Source organism: Belonocnema kinseyi, chromosome 9 (assembly GCF_010883055.1).
Source record: "Belonocnema kinseyi isolate 2016_QV_RU_SX_M_011 chromosome 9, B_treatae_v1, whole genome shotgun sequence".
NCBI lineage: Eukaryota > Metazoa > Arthropoda > Insecta > Hymenoptera > Cynipidae > Belonocnema > Belonocnema kinseyi.
Genome location: NC_046665.1, coordinates 35,904,690 through 35,925,034, shown reverse-complemented (window position 1 = coordinate 35,925,034; position 20,345 = coordinate 35,904,690). Strand labels below are relative to the sequence as shown.

Sequence of the window (20,345 nt, the reverse complement as noted above, 5' to 3'; positions counted from 1 at the left end):
CGACTCGGTAAAGCTCTCTGTCTCAAAAATACAATTCCAAAACTAATAAAATTCCTAAACAGTTTATAATATTAACGAATTTGAAAATTCCCAAATAATAAGACTCCCAAAATAAAATTTTTTCTTAATCAATATTAATTATTTATTGAAACTACGATAATAAAATATTGTTATTAAATAAATTTTTGTTTAATATTTAAAGTGTTAAAAATTATTGTTTGAATTAAAAATTATACACAAAATTTTACCGAAAAATTAATATAGAAAAACACGTGTTTTTTAATTAACATTTCGATTTTTCAGAAGAACTTTTGTGATTTAAAAAATATATACATTTTCAACCAAAATATCTTATCCAGAAATATATTTTATTTTAAATTTAAACAATAATGTGTAAATACTTCAAACATTAAAAAAGTTGTTTCTTTGGTATAAATATTTGATTACCCTACTGAAAAGAATCTTTGAGTATATACTAAAAATTCTTTGGGTCAAAGAAGCTCAGAGAATTCTCTGCAGGCACTCAGGTAGATAGTTTTAAAGGTCCAGGAAGCTCGTTTAAATGGTCTGAAGGCTTTAAAATATCCTTTCCGAAATTGAAATAAGAATACAATCATAAATAATAAGCAGAGAGGTTATCTCAATAGAGTATCCGACACTCAAGGGTCCTTTGTTAAGCTTCAGGATTAAAATTTAGAAGTAAAATTTTTTTAAATTTCATAGTTAACAGCCTAAAACATAATAATTCGGAATCTACGGGTTTCGATGACTTCAGATATCTAACTTTTTTTAATGCTTAAAATTGGAATTAATAGGACGTTTCTCGTAAATGGAATGAGATACGCCAAAAAAGACAACATTGTTGAATTCAACTAAAAAATTGTATATCAGTATATAAGTTATAATTATAAATAAGTATAATGAGAAAATTTATCAATTAGAAAAAAGTGTTAATAATTTGAAGAGAAATTTTAAAAGAGAGAGCGGATTAGCCACGACCAACTACTGTAAATAACTTTGCCCGCCCGGTACGTGACGAATACAAAAGGAACATTATATTACCGTCGCACCACTCTTAAAACGACCTCTAAAAGGATCTTGAAAAGTACCCAAATCTCTCAAACTATCTCTGAGACTATTTTGTTTCAAATCTACTTTGTTTATGGACTCAAATGGGCCAAGCTATTTCGCTAAAGAAAACTAGGAGATTTCCTTCGGTAGGGTATTTCAATTTAAAAACAATTGTCAAAGAAAAAAGCTTTCAGCACTTGCTTATTTTGAAATGTCTCTCTATAATATTTTTTTTTAAATTAAAAATATGATTTTTCGAGAACATTTTTTTGTAATTAAAAAAAGACTGTACAGAAAACCTGGATCAAGCTTGAGATCTGAAAAAATTCAGCGATACATACATGTCAAACTTTTCTAACCTCAAAAAATTTTTCTACTGCCTTACCGTCATATTTTACGAAGAATGAGAAAACAAGAATTCGACTTCGTAGTACGATGAGGGCAGTACCTCGATAGGGTAGAAAATGTGATGTCCGTATATATAATTCCCCACTCCGACGCCCCGTACCGCATCTACGTTTATAATATCTTTGGAAGGGTGTGTAATATTCGAGAAGGGATTATGGAGTGGTAGGACATTGAGTTAGAGCTATTAGTTAAACAAGGAGAAGAGAGATGGGCCAAGATTATAGAATCGAGGTAAAATAGATGGTATATGATGGTCAAAGGGTTGACGGAACCAGAATATCTGCAAAAAATAAAAAAGGAAGAAAAATGGAGTAGGGTTGTACGGTTCAGAATGGGAGAAGGAGTGACAGCATGTAGATATTGGATGGATGAAGAGGAGAATTTATGCAGAGTATGTGAATACGAAATGAAGTCATGGGCACATCTATTAGGGAGATGTACAGGAGAGGAAGAGGGACAGTTAAGTGTTGATGAGTGTGTAAGATGGATCTTGGATGGTAGTGGACAGGGACTGATGTGGATGAAGAAACTGGAAGAAGTAAGGGAAAGCAAGGGAGTAAGGCAGAGCCAAACGGGTGATCCTGAAAAGGGACAGTAAAAAGCAACAATTGTTTTCAATATCATGGAAAATGCATTCTTTTATGGTAAGAGGAAACGGAAGCCCTGGAAGCTCGCTCATTTTAAGAATTAATGTCACTAATGTTACTATTGTTTATCCTACGTAATGCGAAAGAGTAGAATATAAGTAGTAGTTAAGTTCGACAAAGGATGGAATTGTAAATATATGCACAGGGAGCGGAGGCCCTCAAACCCGTAAAAGGGAGAGAAAAAAATACATACATATATACATTCACTAATTGCAAAATTTAACGTTACTGCAAGTGCCTGAGACCCAGACTCCGAGGCGTAGATGTCCTTAATAATGATGGGATTAAGTATATATTATAAACTGATAAATCCTTTTAAAAAGACTTACTTTAGACAGGAAGTTCCAAATAGTATAATCTACTCGCTGTCATAAATATTATTTTATTGTTGTCCTGAAGTGGGTTTCATTCTTTCCTAAAACTGAATTCTTAATATGCAGTGTGGACTTTGAGGACACAATTTATAATGAAATTATGTTTTGGGCATAAAAGCTTCTACCGCGCCTATTTTTATTGGCCCATTATCTTATTTTATGGTAAACTGTCGCTATTATCACGTTGACTGATACACTTAAGCGGGCTACCTTCGTTCATAAACAGGCCAAAGTGACGAAATTTAACAATTTTTTAACTATTCAGTGCGCACTTTAAAAATAATATATTTAGAATCTACCTTTTTTTACAGTTACATGAATAAATAATTTGCATAAAAAAGATCAAAATTTTGCAAGCAATAATATTATTGCTTAAGTAAGACTGTTCAAATTTTAAACTTCTTTAAACATTACATATGCCAGGTATAAAAAAGGTAGATTTTGAAAATGTGATTCTGAGATTACCAATTTCAAAATTATTTATTTTTTGAAGTTTGGCATTTTACCTGCTTACTTACAAAAGTCTTTTACCAATCGTACACCGACCACCGTTCCATAGATTATAGACCATTGTTACGTTTACTGCAAGTGCCTGAAACTCTGAGACTCTAATAGAGATAAATTTACGATCCGGGTAATCCAGTAACAGTTTATTGAGTTTCGGAAATTTTTAATATTACACTTTATACACCTTCTATTCCTATTGCCATATATATTTTTTTATGATGTTTCTCAGGAAAAAAGAATCCATTGAAAAGACGACTCTGTGAATTGCGTCTCTGTCATTTGCAGATTCAGAAAGTTAAAACAGAATCGATTTGCGACTATGTGAATCGGTCATTTTCTCAAGCAGCTTCGAATCTGCCATTTACTACAATGGCCATTTCAAGCAAGGTTATATTGAATGAGTTTCCTTATTTTTGAATGAGACCGACTTTTTTGGGGTTAAGCTGCCATATTTTATACGATTTTTTAAATTTATAAATTATCAAAAGATTAAAAGAAATCATGCGCAGGTCAACTAGATTTCCTTTTGCTATTCCAGTTATTAGTCTCTTACGGCATATAAGTTAGTCAACAAAATTATCATGACTAAACTCTTTAAAAAATAAATCGGCGGCAATTCGAAATTCCAGTGACAGATACGCAATTCAAAAGCCTTCGAAACCCATTCAACAGAAGTGAATGGATTTCTGTTTCCTGGGTTCGTTGTCCTAAAGTTGGGTTTCATTCTGTCTTCAAAAATTAAATTCTCAATATTGTGCAAATGGCTCTTTTAATACTAACAGAAACATTTTCTGAGCGACAAATAAGTGGCGTGGCACCGCCAGGCCTCCACCGCCTGGCCTCGACTACACCACTGGGCATTACCCGTCTTTAACGCTTTCAACTAATGAGGGCGAAGTTTCAACGGTAACTTAGATTATTTCGACCAATGATTTTTAAGGTCTAGCAGTAAGATGAGTCACCATGAGTCCAAAGTCTAGTACAAAGTCCAAGTTTAATGGATTCAGAGTCCAAGAATTTGTAAACATTATTCTATAAACATAAGTTCTTAAGTTACATGTTTACATTTTTGCATCCGGTCTAACTGTAGTCAACTGATACTTTTTTAGTATAAATATTTATATAATTGTAGTAATAAGTCTTTGTAGATCGGAGAGAGTGATTTCCTATTTATAAGTCTAAGAATTTATAAGATTTAATCCAAAATAAATAAACCCACATTTTTGAAAAATATAGGGGTCTTCCTAAAGGAACGAAATCCAAGGTACCCCACCCTCGTTTAAATGTCTATTTGAATTTTCGCGGGCGAATGCGTCATGATCGCGCAGCGATGGAGTAAGGCAGCAATAAGGTGCCCTCTTCGTCACTTCTCCTTTACCTGCCTTATACCAAAGACAAAGATATCTTTGCTAAAGGTATTATTATCTTTGTTTATACGCTAAGATATTTCTTTGTTATACGCCAATGCAGTGAGTATGGTGGGGGTCGTCGGTTCACTCCAAGTTACTCCAACTCGAACGTATTTGAGCATCGAATTGGCCTGACCATGGTTTGTTGGATCATGGCTTATACATTATGTGTGTCTGCTTTCACGCATGCGCATCAAAAACCCAACATAACCCAAAAGAAAGACACGGGAGGTTCAAGGTTGCAAGTAAGTATGCTCTAAATTAGTATTTAAGGTATTTAATAAGTTTAAAAATGTATGGCCCTTTAAAGGCATGTGATACTTGCAGTTTCCCCGGCGTTCTTCCACAAAAATGAAAAATTCTTAAAATTGAATTCGGAAATGCTATAATATATCATAACGGACGTTCCCGGACTCCTTTTTGAGGGATAATAACGAAAAAAATGTATTGTGCTAATTAAAAATTTTATGCATGTGCATTATTTTGAGGTTACGTCGTTTTTCATCTCTGCCTTTCCGATAATCTGAAAATTATTTATGAAATAAACTTTTTTGATTGCCTGCAAACAAGGTTAGTTCCGGGAGATTAGTTACAATGTTTATTTGTAAGTGCAAAGTTTTCATCCAAAAATATTGTGTAGTTTGGAATTAATGCTCGGGTGAATTGTAACACACATAACTTCGAAATATACACGCACGTTGTCAGCAATATCAAATTTTTTTAATAAAAAAAAAAGTGCGGAGACGTCCGTTAGCATGTTTGCTATCATTTCCCAGATTTTGAAGGCAAAATATTTCTTATCCTAGGAATAAAGCCGGGGGATTCTAACAGTGAAAAAATCAATACTATTTCCTAAGCGCTATGCAAATTAATCACATTTTGTTAAATTAAAACTTTTTTGAATTAACCCACAAAAAAAATGTGTGGTGACGTCCGTTAGCATGTTCGCTATCATTTCCCAAATTTTTAATACACAATATTTATTTTTCTAGAAAAAAAGCCGGGGGAACCTAAAACTGGTAAAATCGGCAATTTTTTAAGTATCACATGCCCTTAAAGGGAATTGTGTATTAGGGAACAAGTATATAAGTGTTATTTTAATATTTTTAATCATCTGGACTTCTTATCACTCTTATACGGTCATAACAATCTATTCTAAGTTTCCTGACCAATCATTTTGTCGTTCTTTTTCACAGTACAAAATTCTTTTCTAATGATTCTGTAAATTTTAAACGTTTTAATTGTAGATATATAATAATATATCAATTATTCTCTTTTTACTTTTAGAAAAATCATGAAGTATATAACGAGTAGTATAAGGCGAATGTGGGGTCGAAATAAAGATGTTCTTAATTATGAGAAAGTTACATATTATCCACGGTAAGAAAAAATGTATATCAAATTTTATATAGCAATTGACCTTTTTTTAATTTAGTTATTAATAATTTATTACACTTAAAGGGATTGATTATTTTGTTATTTTTACATACTTAATTCCATTTCAATCATAATCCTTTTTTAAGGTTAAGTTGTAGACATTTCTATAATTTTTCTAGTAAACTTCAAGAAAACATTTAAATCGTTTTTTTTTTAAGTTAAAGTACCTGTTTAAAATTTTTTTGCAATTCATAAATTTCAAATGTAGAGTTGGATTTCTTAATTTATGCATGTAAATTTATTCAAAAGTTATGAGCACTTTTAAAAATGATAAGCATATACAAATACTTACCTTTAATTGTTGTCAGCAAACGTGATCATCAAGATCCACCAATTAAACCTACTAAATTACTTATGGTTGAAAGAGTAAAAACGTTGAAAGGACAACCTTATTGGGACAAAGAAATCATGGAGGATTTGCACCTGGATCATGATGTGAGTTGTGGTTCTTGATACAATTTTGCACAAAGTCTAAATGGTTATTAAGGACTTACTAAAATTAGATCGTGAAAATGGTAACTTTTTCACTTAAACTAATGATAGTAAGTTAAAAATATTTCGTCTTAAAAATAGCGAATTTTCTAATGCTTCAGTTTTAATTGTACGAGTAGATACTATTTTTAAAAAAACTACAGATACATGTTTTTTGCCACTCACGGTATTGAATAACTTTAACTTAAATATTTTTTATCTAAAAAAGGATACATTGGATTAAAAAGTGCGTATATATTTTCCCTCTAAAATATAATCGAAAGTGGACACAAATCCAATGTAAAACGATTTTTGAGAAAATCATCTAATCGTAAAAAGAAATTATTTTCTGGTGTGGCTCTAATTAATATTTAATGTACTTAGTTCACATATTGTTCATTTCCTAAACTTCGAAGTGTACAAGATATTCGATTTTTTTAAGAAAAAAAGATTCAAAATTGTATTATTCCTTCCTTATAGAGATAGAAGAAGTTTTGTAACAATGGATATTTTTTAACATTATTTTTATGACATATCTTGACATAATTCCACCTCAGGAGTACAAAAATTAGGTTTTAAAAATCTGTCCGCGCGCATATGGGAGTTTATGTTAACACTATTCTTTTGAAGATATTTTGAAAACAATTTAGGCTAAGGAATTGTAGTCCTAAGTAAGGACCATTACTGATTAAGTTTAGAGCCGGATCGAATAAGAATAAATAAATTTATTCGTTATGAGACAAATCGATTGATGTATTTAACAGGTATATATGATCAAATAAAATTCGTTTATATACAGATTGGTCAATTTCCTCACGTTTATAAGAAAAAATGCTGAATTTTCAAAATACACCAATATTTGAAGTATCAAATTTGTTCAGTTTGATGAAATGTACTAATTGAACTATATAAACCCCTTCAGTGTCCTATGAACAATAATGAGGAAGTAATAATAGATATTAAACAAGACGCAAGCGAAATCGCCTTTTCCATCCTCTTAGACTTCTTTTGCAATCAAAAATTCTCTTTTCCACCCTTTCACACTCTTTTTACAATGCAACACATACGGTTGCGTCAGCTCAGACTCTCTTTAGAATCCAAAATTCTTTTTACCATTACTTCAGACTCATGTTATCATTGATAATCCCCTCCTCCCTATCTCAGTAATTTTTTAAAATCAATTATCGGCACATTATTCGTAACTTACAAACCATTGAAAAAAAAACGTTTAAAAAATATAGCTTTTAGTAAGAATAGAAATTTTCTAATTAAATGAATATTGAATGGATGATTATTTTCGGGTGTTGCTTTCTCGTTCGATAAAGATATTGATCATATAAGTCTTTTGTGATCGTAGAAAATGTATCAGCCCGATTTTTTTCAAAGTGTTACTAGGTAGTCTGATAAGTCCCTGAAAAATGAAACACGGAGACGTTTTTTTGGCCAAAGTCTGTTTTATTTTTCAACATACTCTCCTTTTAGGTCGATAAAGAGAGTCCAACGATTTTCTAACTTTTTGATACCGTCCGAAAAGTACTCGATCGGAAGGTCTCCAAAATACGCCTCAGTTTCAGCTATGAGCTCCTCATTTGAGTAAAAACGCTTACCGGTGAGCCATCTCTTCAGGATAGGGAACAAGTAATAGTCGGTGGGGCCAGGTCTGGTGAATACGGTGGCTGAGGAACCAATTCGAGGCCGATTTCATGCAATCTTGCTTGTCCAACTAAGCATGAATGAACAGGCGCATTGTCGTGATGATAAAGCGGTTTTTTCTTCTTCAAATGCGGTCGTTTTTCGGCGATTTCGATTTTCAATCGGTCCAATAATGATGAATAGTATGCTCCGGTTATGGTTTTACCTTTTGCAAGATAGTCCACGAATATTATGCCATGTGCATCCCAAAATACGGAGGCCATAACCTTTCCGACCTATTGTTGCGTTTTTGGACGCTTCGGAGCACTTTGACCCGGTGGAATCCACTTGGGTTTTGCCTGTTCCGATGACTCAGGAGTGTAGTAGTGTATCCAGGTTTCATCCATGGTTATGAATCTGCGCAAAAACTCTGTCGGCTTACGCGAAAATAATGCCAAATTCTGCTGGGAAATTGTCACACGAATTCGTTTTTGATCCACTGTGAGCAAACGCGGCACCCATCGCGCGTAGAGCTTCTTCATGCCCAAAACTGAATGCACGATATTGCCCGCACGTCCCAATGATATGCCTACAGCATTAGCTACCTCTCAATTTCACTTTGGGATCATTCAACATCATATCATGGATTTTTTCGACATTTTCTGGTGTAGTGACCTCTTTTGGGCGCCCAGATCGTTCAGCATCAACTATGCTCGTACGGCCACAACGAAACTCGGTAAACCTCTTATGAATCGTTCCAATCGACAGTGCAGAGTCCGGGTAATACTTATCCAGCTTGGCCTTAGTTTTGGATATCGTTTTCTTGCGAAGATAGTAGTGTTTGATCAAAACTCGAAACTCAGATTTTTCCTTATTAAAAAAAACTCGGAGGTTAGTTGCTTCTCAGTGCTGTAACTTGTAAATGCATAAACATAAATGGCTGAAGTTTTGACAGGCGTCATTTGAAGGATCAAGCTCGACGAAAATGGTTCACATTAGTGAATACTAAGGCCATCTCTTAGAATGTTCAGGTACTTATCAGACTGCCTAGTATTTCTTTATAACTATACTTATGCTTACATCAGCAATAAATATAAGAATTAGAGGGCAGAGTTTTCACTGAAATAAAGGGCATTTTTAAATAATTAAATTAAAAATTGATCGTCTCTAAACTCGGCAGCTGCTCTGTTGCAAATATCAAACTCTATTATAGAAGTTTGATAACTGCGTCGGCAAGCGTTCTTTCAACAATGGATCCTGCATCGTTCAGAGAAATCGGGATCCTTTTTATGACCATTACTGAAGATAGACTAAATAATGAAAATGCCTAAAATAAACTAAACCGGATTTTTTTACATTTTCATCCTGATAAGAAGGTATTGGTTTTATGTAAAATTTCACTTTGTCGGTTTTCATAAAATCTCCCCATTTTGAGACCCACTGATTCAGAAAAAATTATTTTTACGAAGGTGTTTGTTTGTCTGTCTGTACTCTGTAGGCACGATAACTTTCGAAAAATTCATCAGATTGGTTTCTGCTTTGGCACACTTTTTTTAAGGCTAAAAAGAAAGAACTAGTTCGTAAACCAGCTATTTTTGATCAAAATTCAAAAAGTGAGCACGTTTTCAAAATTTTTAAAACCGCATTTTTTCAAGATTTCAAAATTCTATGAACTATTATTCATAGTACTCAGAAGCTCAAACAATTTACCCTTATGACATTTTACTATAGAAAGAAAATGGTTAGAGTTAGAGCATTAAAAAAAAAAGACTAAAATTAACATTTCAAGCCAAACAACGCATGCTATTTAAGAAAAGTCAAGAGAAGAAATACGTAGATTTTTAAAAGCTCTACAAGCTGATCATAACAACTTTTTTAATTCAATCGAAAAGTTGAAAATTTAAAATTGGATCTTATCAAAAAAGTTTGAAACTACATATTATGAAGATTTGAAAATTCTATAAACAGTTATTCATATTAGTCAGAAACTCAAACAATGTATCCCTATAACTTTTTTCTGTAAAAAGATTATGATAACAACTTTTTTAATGTGGTCGAAAAGTTGAAAATTCCAAATTTTATCGTACCAAAAATTATGAAAAATCCAAAAATTCCATTTTTTGGTCAAACTATGCAAGATATGAAAAAAATGAATAAGCTAAAATGACGCGTCCTGGAAAGACCTACAAATTTATAATGAATCACATTTCGATAGGACGCGTAGATTTGGTTTTTAGTCATAAAAAAACAACATTAAATATAAAAAACGAAAAATTAATTTTATATAAAATTGAAAAGGTTTTAAAATCTGCACATTAATTTAATCAGATTTAAAAGTAAAAAATATCAAGTTAGATGCGTTTAAAATGAGAAAAGCTTATAATTAACATTTTTTTAAATAAATCCGTCTGGAAATTAACAATATTTGAATATAAATGTATTACTTCAATAGAAAAGATTCGAGTTTGGAAAAGAATGAAGTTGAAATGAAAAAAGGACCCTACAAATAAATGCATGTGAAATATAAACTTGTGTCATTCGAAAATAATGCAAGTTGATAAATTTATAATTTTACAAAAAAAACGCTAATTTATTTTTAAATTATTTGAAGTATTAGAGATACCTGGGAGTTAAAAACACTTAAAAGTTAAATGTACGCGCTTGAAGAAAAGTTATAAGTTTTATAGTAGTTAGATTTTAAAGAATTACTTTATCATTGCAAACAGCAGAGTTTAATTACTTTTATTTTATGCGATTATTCTTTTTTAATGAAATTTGTCTTGTCCTCTAAAACTCTTATTTTTCTGGAATTTAATTGGCAGTGTGAGTTTTATAATTTTTTTTTTTAAATTACACTTAACAAGACCTGGGAATTTGTAAATAAAAATTCTGTAGCAACCCTTTAAGATCAAATTGAATTAATGAATTAAGGGGGGAATCCCGTACTACAGCCTGAAAATTAGAGTATTTTGGCGATTTTTTGGGGGATGAAAATAATAACGAATCTTTGCAAAACTTGTGGTTTATTGAGGTACTCTTGAAGTATGAAAACAATGTATTTCAGCCTAATTTACCAATAATATTTTTGTTTATAAGGGCGGCTCTCCGACATGTCCCAATTCGGTCGGTCAACTTTCCCGATTTCTAGCTTCTCACACATGAGTTTAAAATAAAAAAGATTTTTAAAGATTAGATCCTTAGTTACTCGGTGAACCAAACGAATTTAGGCAAATATTAATATTTCACAAAATGGCGGCCATTTGAAAAAACATCCGATTTTGCCCAAAAATCTAATTGAATTTGTTTTTTAAAAAAATGTTGAAACCATTTTTTTTTTAATTTGGAGTTGTTCACCGACAAATGAAGAATTTAAGAAATCTGTATAAGAAAGTTCAAGTCGATCGGTCAAATACTTTTTGAGCTATGAGTCAGGCCATTTTGAAAAATGTGAAACCGAGAAAAACGTGTTTAAAGATTTGCATAGTGACATTGTCTGACGGGTTCCAGCCGCTACTCTGCCATTGCGAGAACTGTACATTAACCCCACTTCTTCTACGTGGAGCTGGTTTATTTCCAAAATCACATGTTTTCGGTATTGCTGATTGTCTGCGATTTTTTTTACTCGCGCGTGGTTAGACTTCGTGCAGGTTGGATCATGGCCCGACTAACAGTGCACTGTGTCGGGATAAGGAGCTCAGCTACGGCTCTGAGATTTTCACTGTATGTTTTTGAGATTTCAAGCTATCGTTTAAGCCACACAAAAAAATATCGATTTTTGGACTCGCTACACGGGATTCACCCCTTAATTATACCATCAACTGATAATAAAATATCAAAATAGCTCTTCTAAAAATTTATTATTTTATATATATATATATATATATATATTTCTATGCGTATTGTGTTTAATCTAATCAATTCGACTTTGTCACTTATTTATTAAAAAAGCATCTATTAGTCGATCCTAGGTCTGCGTCATGTGTATTATAAGCGAAATTATAAGTTTAATATTTTAAAAAATGTATGCCACTCTCGACACTATTTTTGATCTCTAAAGAGAGTCCGAACCTGTATTGTTCAGCTTCAAATCTCTTTAACCGGTCATCTTTTTTGATAGGCTTTAAGTGTGATTGACAAAAAGTTGAAAACTCTAAATCTTAGTCATTACCCACTGTTCCTTTAATTAATAAATTGTTTTTAAAATTATCTCAGTAAAGTATGTATATAAAAGCATAATTCAGTAAAGTTTTTAAAATTGTAGACAAATTCGTTTAGAAATTAGAAATAAGAGTCCACATTATGTCTTGTCATCCACCTATCTCAACATACAAGTTTAAAATGAAAAAATGCTAATTAATGTAAACACCAATCTATTAATGTTTGAGATTCACAGGTACCACTTATATTGGAATAAAAAATTTTTAAATCTAGAGCAGAGTTCAATATCTTAGAGTTAAAAGTTTACAAAATCACTTCAAAATCTAGTATAATAAAAAATAATTATCACTATTTCCTCGTAATATTTTTTATAAAATTCCCGGTAACGCTCCATATTAATTTATCAGACTATAAAATGAGAGAATATTTTGAAACGCTGAACAAAATCAAATTAATAAACTAAAACGGTCATTTTTTATATTTGTGAATACTTCTATCTGTTGTGCATATACTTTTGAAATTTTATTATTTATTATTATAGTATAGTAGATTTCATATCCCACTCTCTTAAGTTTACAATTATTGAATTAAATAATTATGGAAACATTTGAATTTAACCCTTTAAGGCCCACTGGGAACATTAGTTCCCAAAAAAACGCGTTCGAAATCTATATCTCGGCCCTTAAAGGGTAAAGATAGTCTTGATGTTAATTAATTGCAAACAATTGATTTTTTACACAGAGCATAGAGAAGATTGCCATTGTAAAAAATACACCGGAAGTATGTGCTCTTCTCTGGCGCATTAAGCACTTGGTAAAGATTACACCAATAAAATTACCGGAAAAACTACCACACGATATACTTACGAATAGAGATACTTACCTTCATGAAAATGGAACCTTGATGATATTTCCAAGAGCAGACAAAGATCGCTTTGAGGCAACTGAGAAATTCCAAAACAACGTTAAAAAGTTCGATAACACTACAATGAAAAAGTATTTGAGACTAAAATGGTTGAACCCAATGGAAACGACTGCACCCGCTAATCAATGAAAATAAAACTATATAAATATTCATGGGTTTGTTTATTCTTGTACCCTTTTTAAATCTTGTAGTTAGTTTAAATACTACAAAAAAAGAACACATTGAACAAATAATTCAATTTATTCATATTTCGGATTTCGGCCTGAAGCCATTTTACAACCTACCAACAATAATCTTAAGGTTTTACTGTAATTGTTAGTTTCTTATACCTCTGAGCAGGATCAATTTCAAGTGGAAGATGAGTGCCGCGTTGGATCAGTCGTGCGGACCTAACAAACGTTTAGAGTGAATTACGAGTAACATGATTACACTCTAGCATATCCCATTCTTATGCTGTTTCATTGTCAAAATTAGAGGAGAAGCGAGTTCGAAGAATATTTATTTAAAACGTTCGATACTAGGCCGCTTTACAGCTTCGTGTGCCAGAGCACTGGACGCAATTGATCCTGACGCATCGGAACATCATTCGAGTAATCGTTCTGGACGAATAACAACTTATCAGTTTATCTCAACATTCTAATGTTTCGTACGACTTTAATGCTGACACTTTCGTTAAGGTTACGTTGGAATTTGCAATAATTGCTCCATTTTTTAGTAATAGTATGAATTTCATATTGCGGCGGAACCGATTTTCACTGAAAGTTGATTGCAAATGATATTTTTTTAAATTACAGTTCTGTGACATCCGTTGCACAATTGAAGTCCAAATTAAAAATAATAGATCAGTGCCTTTTTAAATAACATTTTTTTTCTGTTGAATTCATTTTTAAGGGAAAAGGTTTCCAAAAATATCATAACATACCTATTTTTAATTTCCTTTCTTAGTATACTTCAAATTTTAGAAACTCGAACAACCAAATTGGGATTATTGTTTGTCAATTAGTTGCTTATAAATTTGAACTTAACAATATTGGGCCATGCCATTCATATCCTTGGATTATGTTTGTCATTGTGTTTAATAAATTTCCCAAATTATGTTAGGAAATAAATGTATTAGTTCTTATAATATTATGATAGATTAAATACTATTCAAATTAGAATTTCTTACTTAACAAAATTTGATACTTCTGTTCAGCTTAGTAACAAGCCTACACTCAGGATATGTCTTTCATGGCCCAATATTGACAGTTTCTACTTTATAAGCGAATAATTGGCAAATAATAATTTTCAGTTGAAACTTTTGCGTTGACATGATATTTTCGGCAATGTTTTTCATTAAAAATTAATTAAACTGAAAAATCGATTTTTTCAAAAAGGGCCCGACCGATTATTTTATTTTTTGTGTGCAATTTCCGGTAGGTTTTCAAAGAACTGCAATAAAAAAAATTAGGTTTAGAAACAACCTTTAGTTAAAACCGGTGCCACCACACCGTGATTTAAAAAAATGAGAGTATTCTATCATTACGTCACATGGATTTTCGATGAAATACCGTTTTCAGTAGCGAAAAAATTGTGATTCTGATTTTCAAGTACAAAAATTATTTTTAAAACAAATTTGGTATTTGGTTCTTTTGTGAAATTAAATATCGCATAAAAATATAATCAATTTAATGTCCAAATGTTAAGGTTGAGGTGGCGTTAGAAGCAAGGCTGCCAAGATTTTGAACATTATATTGTTTTCTGAAAGATTTTGAAATCATAAGCAGACCAAATACCAGGTTAAAGTTGCAAAAATAATTTTCTAGCTTGAAAAACCGAAATGTAGCGCAATGTTCTCACCACTTTCAATAAAGAAAATAACATATTTTCTATGTGTGTTTAAATAAAATTCAAACTGTTACAAGTAAAAATTTACAGACTTATATTTGAGAATTTCTGATTTTTAGCCCCTAAAATTACATAAATTTTATTGAAACATGTAATAATAGATTTATTTGAAAAAAGTCTTTAGAATTAATTATTTTAGATTTAAAGTAATTAATATTAAACAATTAGGTATTTTAACTTAAACAACTTCACTTCGTTGAGTGCTGAGGGGAAGATAAATGACCAAATCAATGGGATTTGGTCAATTTTATAACTATTTTGTTAATATCATCGTAACAATCAATTTTTCTATCTAAATGTATTTATTAATTAGTTAAAAATTTGTTAGAACTATTTAATGAAGTAATAAAATGATAATAATGATTATTTATCACGAAGATATTACAGAAATAAAGTTTTGTCCCATGCATTTGGTGCCATTGTTTTCCCCTCAACACTCGATTGAGTCAATTTCGCTGGCAATGAAAAAAAAAATTTTGATGAAATGCACAAGGTTAAAACATTTCAAGAGTGACTTTATGATTTTAAAGTACGCTTATTTAAAATAACCCATTTTAATTAGACGCCTTCAAGAATTAATATATTTAAAACTTCAATTATTTTTCATTGAAGCTGAATCATTAAAAATCAAACAATGTGGAAACTAAACAATTTAAACAACCAAATATACAGCTAAGAATGACTTCAAGGGTTTAAGAGAAATTTGGAAAATGTGGAAGTTTTCAAGTTAAAATGTTAAAAATTAAGAAATCTAACATTTTTAAAAGCTCTTGAACCTCGAATTATGACAACAAAAAGTTTTTTTCTATGAAACGCTTCAAACAATTTTCAAGGTCAATGGTTTTGAGCGGCTGTAGGAAGCACCGTAAATATTATTTTTTTATATCTTAACATTTGTTTCATATATAGAATTGATAGAATTTTCTTTAAATATTAACCAATACAAATGGTTGTTTTAAAAATGATTTTGTCGCGAATGCCAAAAACTTTGAATCTGATTTTTATTCAAAAGTGTAAAAGTAAATTGTTCGCTACTGAAACTGAAATGTTTCAAAAAACGAATTAAAAATTTTGAAATAGTTTTTGAGAGCTAAATGGGGACAATATTTTAAAATAAAAAATGCATACCTCATCAAATAATTGAAAACATTGGCTTTAGTTTAGAGTGTTTGACTATAGTGAGACTGAAAATCTTTAAATTTGGTAAATTATAATATTACGATCTTCATATAAAAGTTTAATTCTTGTTCTACTCACATCTACTCTCTATTTCTATTAATTTTCATTTAAACGTGTTTTTGTTCCCCTAAAGATCTGTTTTATTTCTCTACAATTACAAATTTTGTTCCATGCACTGCAATTTTCAACGTCTTTACCAAAATGTCAACTAAAAACTCGAATCACAATAATTTCAATTCTCTGTGAAAGGCTAGAGAAGAGTCTAGAGCCCTTTCGCTAGACTATATCTTCCGCTAATGGCACCCTACTCTCTAAAAGAACGATTTCAATCGTGAATCCTCAAGTAAGGTTGAGAAAACCCCACATAATTTCGGCACCTTTGGAAGTCCTATAATCGACGGAAAGATAAAAATGACCATGTCTCGTTTACGCGGAACTAGACCTTCTACGGTTCCGGAGTTTCCAGAACCTTCGATCCCTGGACGTATGATGAATTGAAATAGTATTCGGACCCTTGGATCCTTTATCCGTTACGTACATTCTCAACAGCCTATTAGCGCGTTCCTCATGCGCGTTATCTCCAGTTTTTCCACTAAGGAAACTGAATAACTTGACACTTCGCCTTCGGATTCTCAAACGATTCAAGAATGTAGACTCCGAGGATTCGGCCGCATCGTATGCTGCTTTCTCGTCCGTGTCTTCATCAGCTTTATCGGACCGTCGACGCAGGAACTCCAAGCGTCTTTTTCTTCCATGTTCGACGTCCAATTTCTTCTGCTTACTCCTCTCGCTTGTTTCTGGTAAGGATTCAGAATGACTCTCTCGAAACCGTTCCCTGGCAACTTCGATAGTGTTCCTATCGAAGGTTTCCTCAGCTCTTTTTGCTACCATTTCCAGTTCTTGCAGTGGTTTCATTTCTTCAGAGCGTTTCTTCAAATTCGGAGATTCGGACGAATCCCCATCTTCTTCAACATCGGAGAGTTTTCTGTGCAGGTCGAGGATTTTTCTTCGAAATTCTTCGTCTTCTCTGGTTAGCTTGGCGAAGTTGCGATCACTCTTGTCCAGGGCGGAATTGACTGTTCGAGAGGTCGCAGTTTGAAATCGCTGTCACCACCACCCGACCTGGTTTTTCCCGCTCCCAGATGAATCCTCTTCTTCGGGGAGAGGCTCCAGTCTCCTCCTACCGAGAAAATTCTTGAGGGAACCCATGCTGGTGCTTCCCAAGAGCTGGTCCATGTTTAACTCTGGAATGTCGCACTCTTCGTTGTCCGAATCGGCGTCCGGATCTTCGTTCTTCAGACCGAAACTATCCTCACCGAAGAGACCTGGATTGCCAGTACCGTTGGTTGGCGGCTAGGGAAGTCAGGCACAGCTCGGGCTAGTGATTCTTGGCAAACAGAGGGCAAGCATGATCATGCAGATGCGTGCGAAGCTTATACTCGTAAACTAGTTTCAAATAATTTGGTTACTTCGGCTGAAGGTTAGGTTATGCCGAAAATACGAGATTTTTGAAAATAAAAAATGGCTTTTGCTGAAAATTAGCTAGGTGTTACTACAAATAAAAATCTAATGACTTTTTTTAAATCAAAGTGATTAGTGTTCATTCAAAGCCTTTTATGATATTAATATCTAATAAAAAATCAAATTATATTGGTTATAATGCATTTTGTAAAAATGAGCAAAAATTACATTTTGAACATTAGGTTAATTTTAATTAAAAAAGTTTTCCTGGAGAAGTAGGCAATCATTTTCACATAATTCAAAATAGTTTCTACTTAGATGTTTAATATATTATGTGAATTTGTGGTTTATGGGTCTATATTTAGCAACAGTGTAATGTATAAGAAGAGATTTTTGTTGAGGTCTAAGAATATTATGACTTGCTTCTCCAGTGCTAACTAAAGGCTTGGCATTTACCAAATAAATGTTCATTTGAATAAAAATTAACCAAATCATAAAAAATATACATTATTTTCATTTTCAAAAATTCTAAATAAAAAAATATGTGTTTTTAATTTTAATTTCTTATTATCTTTTAATACCAATAACTGTACATACAAAAATTAGATACCTTTATTTTCTCATACACAAGAAAGAATATTTAAATTTCTAAAATTAAACATTTTTTGTCATATTTTTTGTTCGGAATAAAATTTAGCAAAGTTTTAGCACTGGCCATTTTCCATTTTTTAAATTTCGTATCTTTGGCCCATCCTACTGAAGGTACAGGCTGTTGTGCACTTCGATTTCTTTAAACGTGCACTAAATAAGTGATTTTCAATTACGATGTTTAAAATGTAAGGTGCCATGATTCAAAATTCCGTATTACAGTTTGAAGCACATACAATTTATAACTGTTCAATTTTGAAAGCTATAAATGTTGAATATTTAAAAAATATCATTTAATTTTGAATGGCTTATTCTAAAATCGTTTAATCTTGAAGGCTTGAGTTGAAAAAGTTTAATTTTCAATGAGTGAATGAAGGAGAATTTAATTCAGAATTTTAAAATTAATAAAATATTTGAGCATGTGGCTTTTTAAAATACTTTCTATCCAAGAAAAAGTTATTTAAAAAATCGTGTTATTTTATAAAGGAAGAATACTACCTAATGAAAATTGCCTCAAAATTAATCTTTGCTTGAAACAAATCTTTAATGCTTTTGGATCAGTATCATTTCTGGTGAACACACTTAAAGTTCAAACCCGAATAAAACTTAAATTTTACTGTTTGAACAAAAGCTCAAAATATTTGTATGAATTTATTACCCAGAAAATTTTTTTCCTCATAATTCTGAATAATTGACAAAAATTTTGTGGTCACATATAACCGAAAACTTGCACAGGTCATTTCCTATTTTTTATAAAACGTTATTACCGAATTATCAAATAATCTATTATTACATGCTCGAAGCGAAATTAATTCAAAATAGGAAAGCAAAAGCGTTTGCTATGTGATTTGTAATAATTATAATACTATGGAGTTATTTCCTGCAAAATATATTTTTGAATTACAAAATTGCTCTCATTCGTATGCTACTGGTAATTTATAATACTCTGGTAATTTAAATGAGCTGCCGGATCGAATAAAGGCACATAAACTTATTTCGCCGGGAGTGGGAAGACCCCTGGATGCTTTCAAAAAAAGTTCGAATTTTAATTTTTAAAGATTATATCTAGATGTAGAATTTAATTGCGCATCTTTTTTCTCCCAGGCAAAAAGTTGCACTTTTTTACTTTTCTAGTTAAAGCCAAAAAACAATTTTTTGAACAAGTTAATTTTAATACGTTTTTCACTTCAACTCGTGCTAAGTGAGTCAGTTTTTAGTCTTTTTCAATAGAATTGGTAGGGAATATGGTTCGAAATGTCCTTCAACTGATAGATCAATAGGAAATCAAAAATTTATTTTTAAAAATTGTTTTCAATTTTTTTATGCGTGTTTTATCGAGCGAATTTTGCGCAACAAAAAACTTTCTCTATGGAAAATTCTCGCCCAATCCAACTGATATTCAAGAAATCATAATCGTTTTAAGTCGCTAGCAACTAGGCGATTCGCGCGCGGGCTGTTGCAAAAGTCTCAGAAACGATTCATAATATAGTTCACCGGCTCCACAAAAATAAAAACTAATCAAGTAATCAGGTAATCTCAAAGTATTATGAATAAATAAATAATATTGCATAATCTAAAATAATGTACTTATTTAATATTATGTACAAGAGAATGGTTATATTTTTTAGACTAAATGTACAGAAGTAAAACGAAACATAAACATCTAATAGTTGATAATTTAATAAAATAACTCTTTTCCAACATGTAATTCTGCAAATTGTCAGAGACTATACGCTTTTAAAATTTGTCTCAAAAATAGAACCATTCTGTTGTACATAATATTAAGTTAATTCATTATTTTACATTATGCAATATTGTTTATTTATTAATAATAATTTGATATTCTTTGATAACTTGATTAGTTTTTTATTTTTGGCACCGGGGAACTGTATTATGAATCGGTTCTGAGGGTCTCACTACAGTCCACGCGCGAATCGCCTAGCCGCTGTCGATTTGAGACGTTACTAGGCAGTCTAATAAGTACCTGAAAATTCTAAGAGATGGCATTTGTATTCACTAATGTGAACCACTTTCGTTGAGCTTGATCCTTCAAATGACGCCTGTCAAAACTTCAGCCATTTATGTTTACGCATTTACAAGTTACAGCACTGAGAAGCGACTAACCTCCGAGT

At 31.8% G+C, this 20,345-nt stretch overlaps 2 protein-coding genes across 2 annotated transcripts in view; one reads left to right on the top strand and one right to left on the bottom strand.

Moving 5' to 3' along the window:
* The first annotated feature begins 4,531 nt into the window (after positions 1–4,531).
* LOC117179395 (39S ribosomal protein L30, mitochondrial) lies at positions 4,532–13,190 on the top strand. Its single transcript, XM_033371134.1, has 4 exons — positions 4,532–4,661; positions 5,704–5,796; positions 6,162–6,288; positions 12,856–13,190. Exons 2-4 carry the CDS (start codon positions 5,711–5,713, stop codon positions 13,165–13,167), a joined length of 525 nt encoding a protein of 174 aa, XP_033227025.1. The 5' UTR covers positions 4,532–4,661; positions 5,704–5,710; the 3' UTR covers positions 13,168–13,190.
* Positions 13,191–17,191: 4,001 nt separating this feature from the next.
* The window catches only part of LOC117179394, a 74,776-nt gene continuing 71,622 nt past the window's right edge, over positions 17,192–20,345 (bottom strand). The window contains exon 16 of the mRNA XM_033371133.1: positions 17,192–17,457. Coding sequence (XP_033227024.1) covers positions 17,212–17,457 — 246 coding nt within the window. The 3' untranslated portion in view covers positions 17,192–17,211. The remainder of the gene's footprint in view (positions 17,458–20,345) is intronic.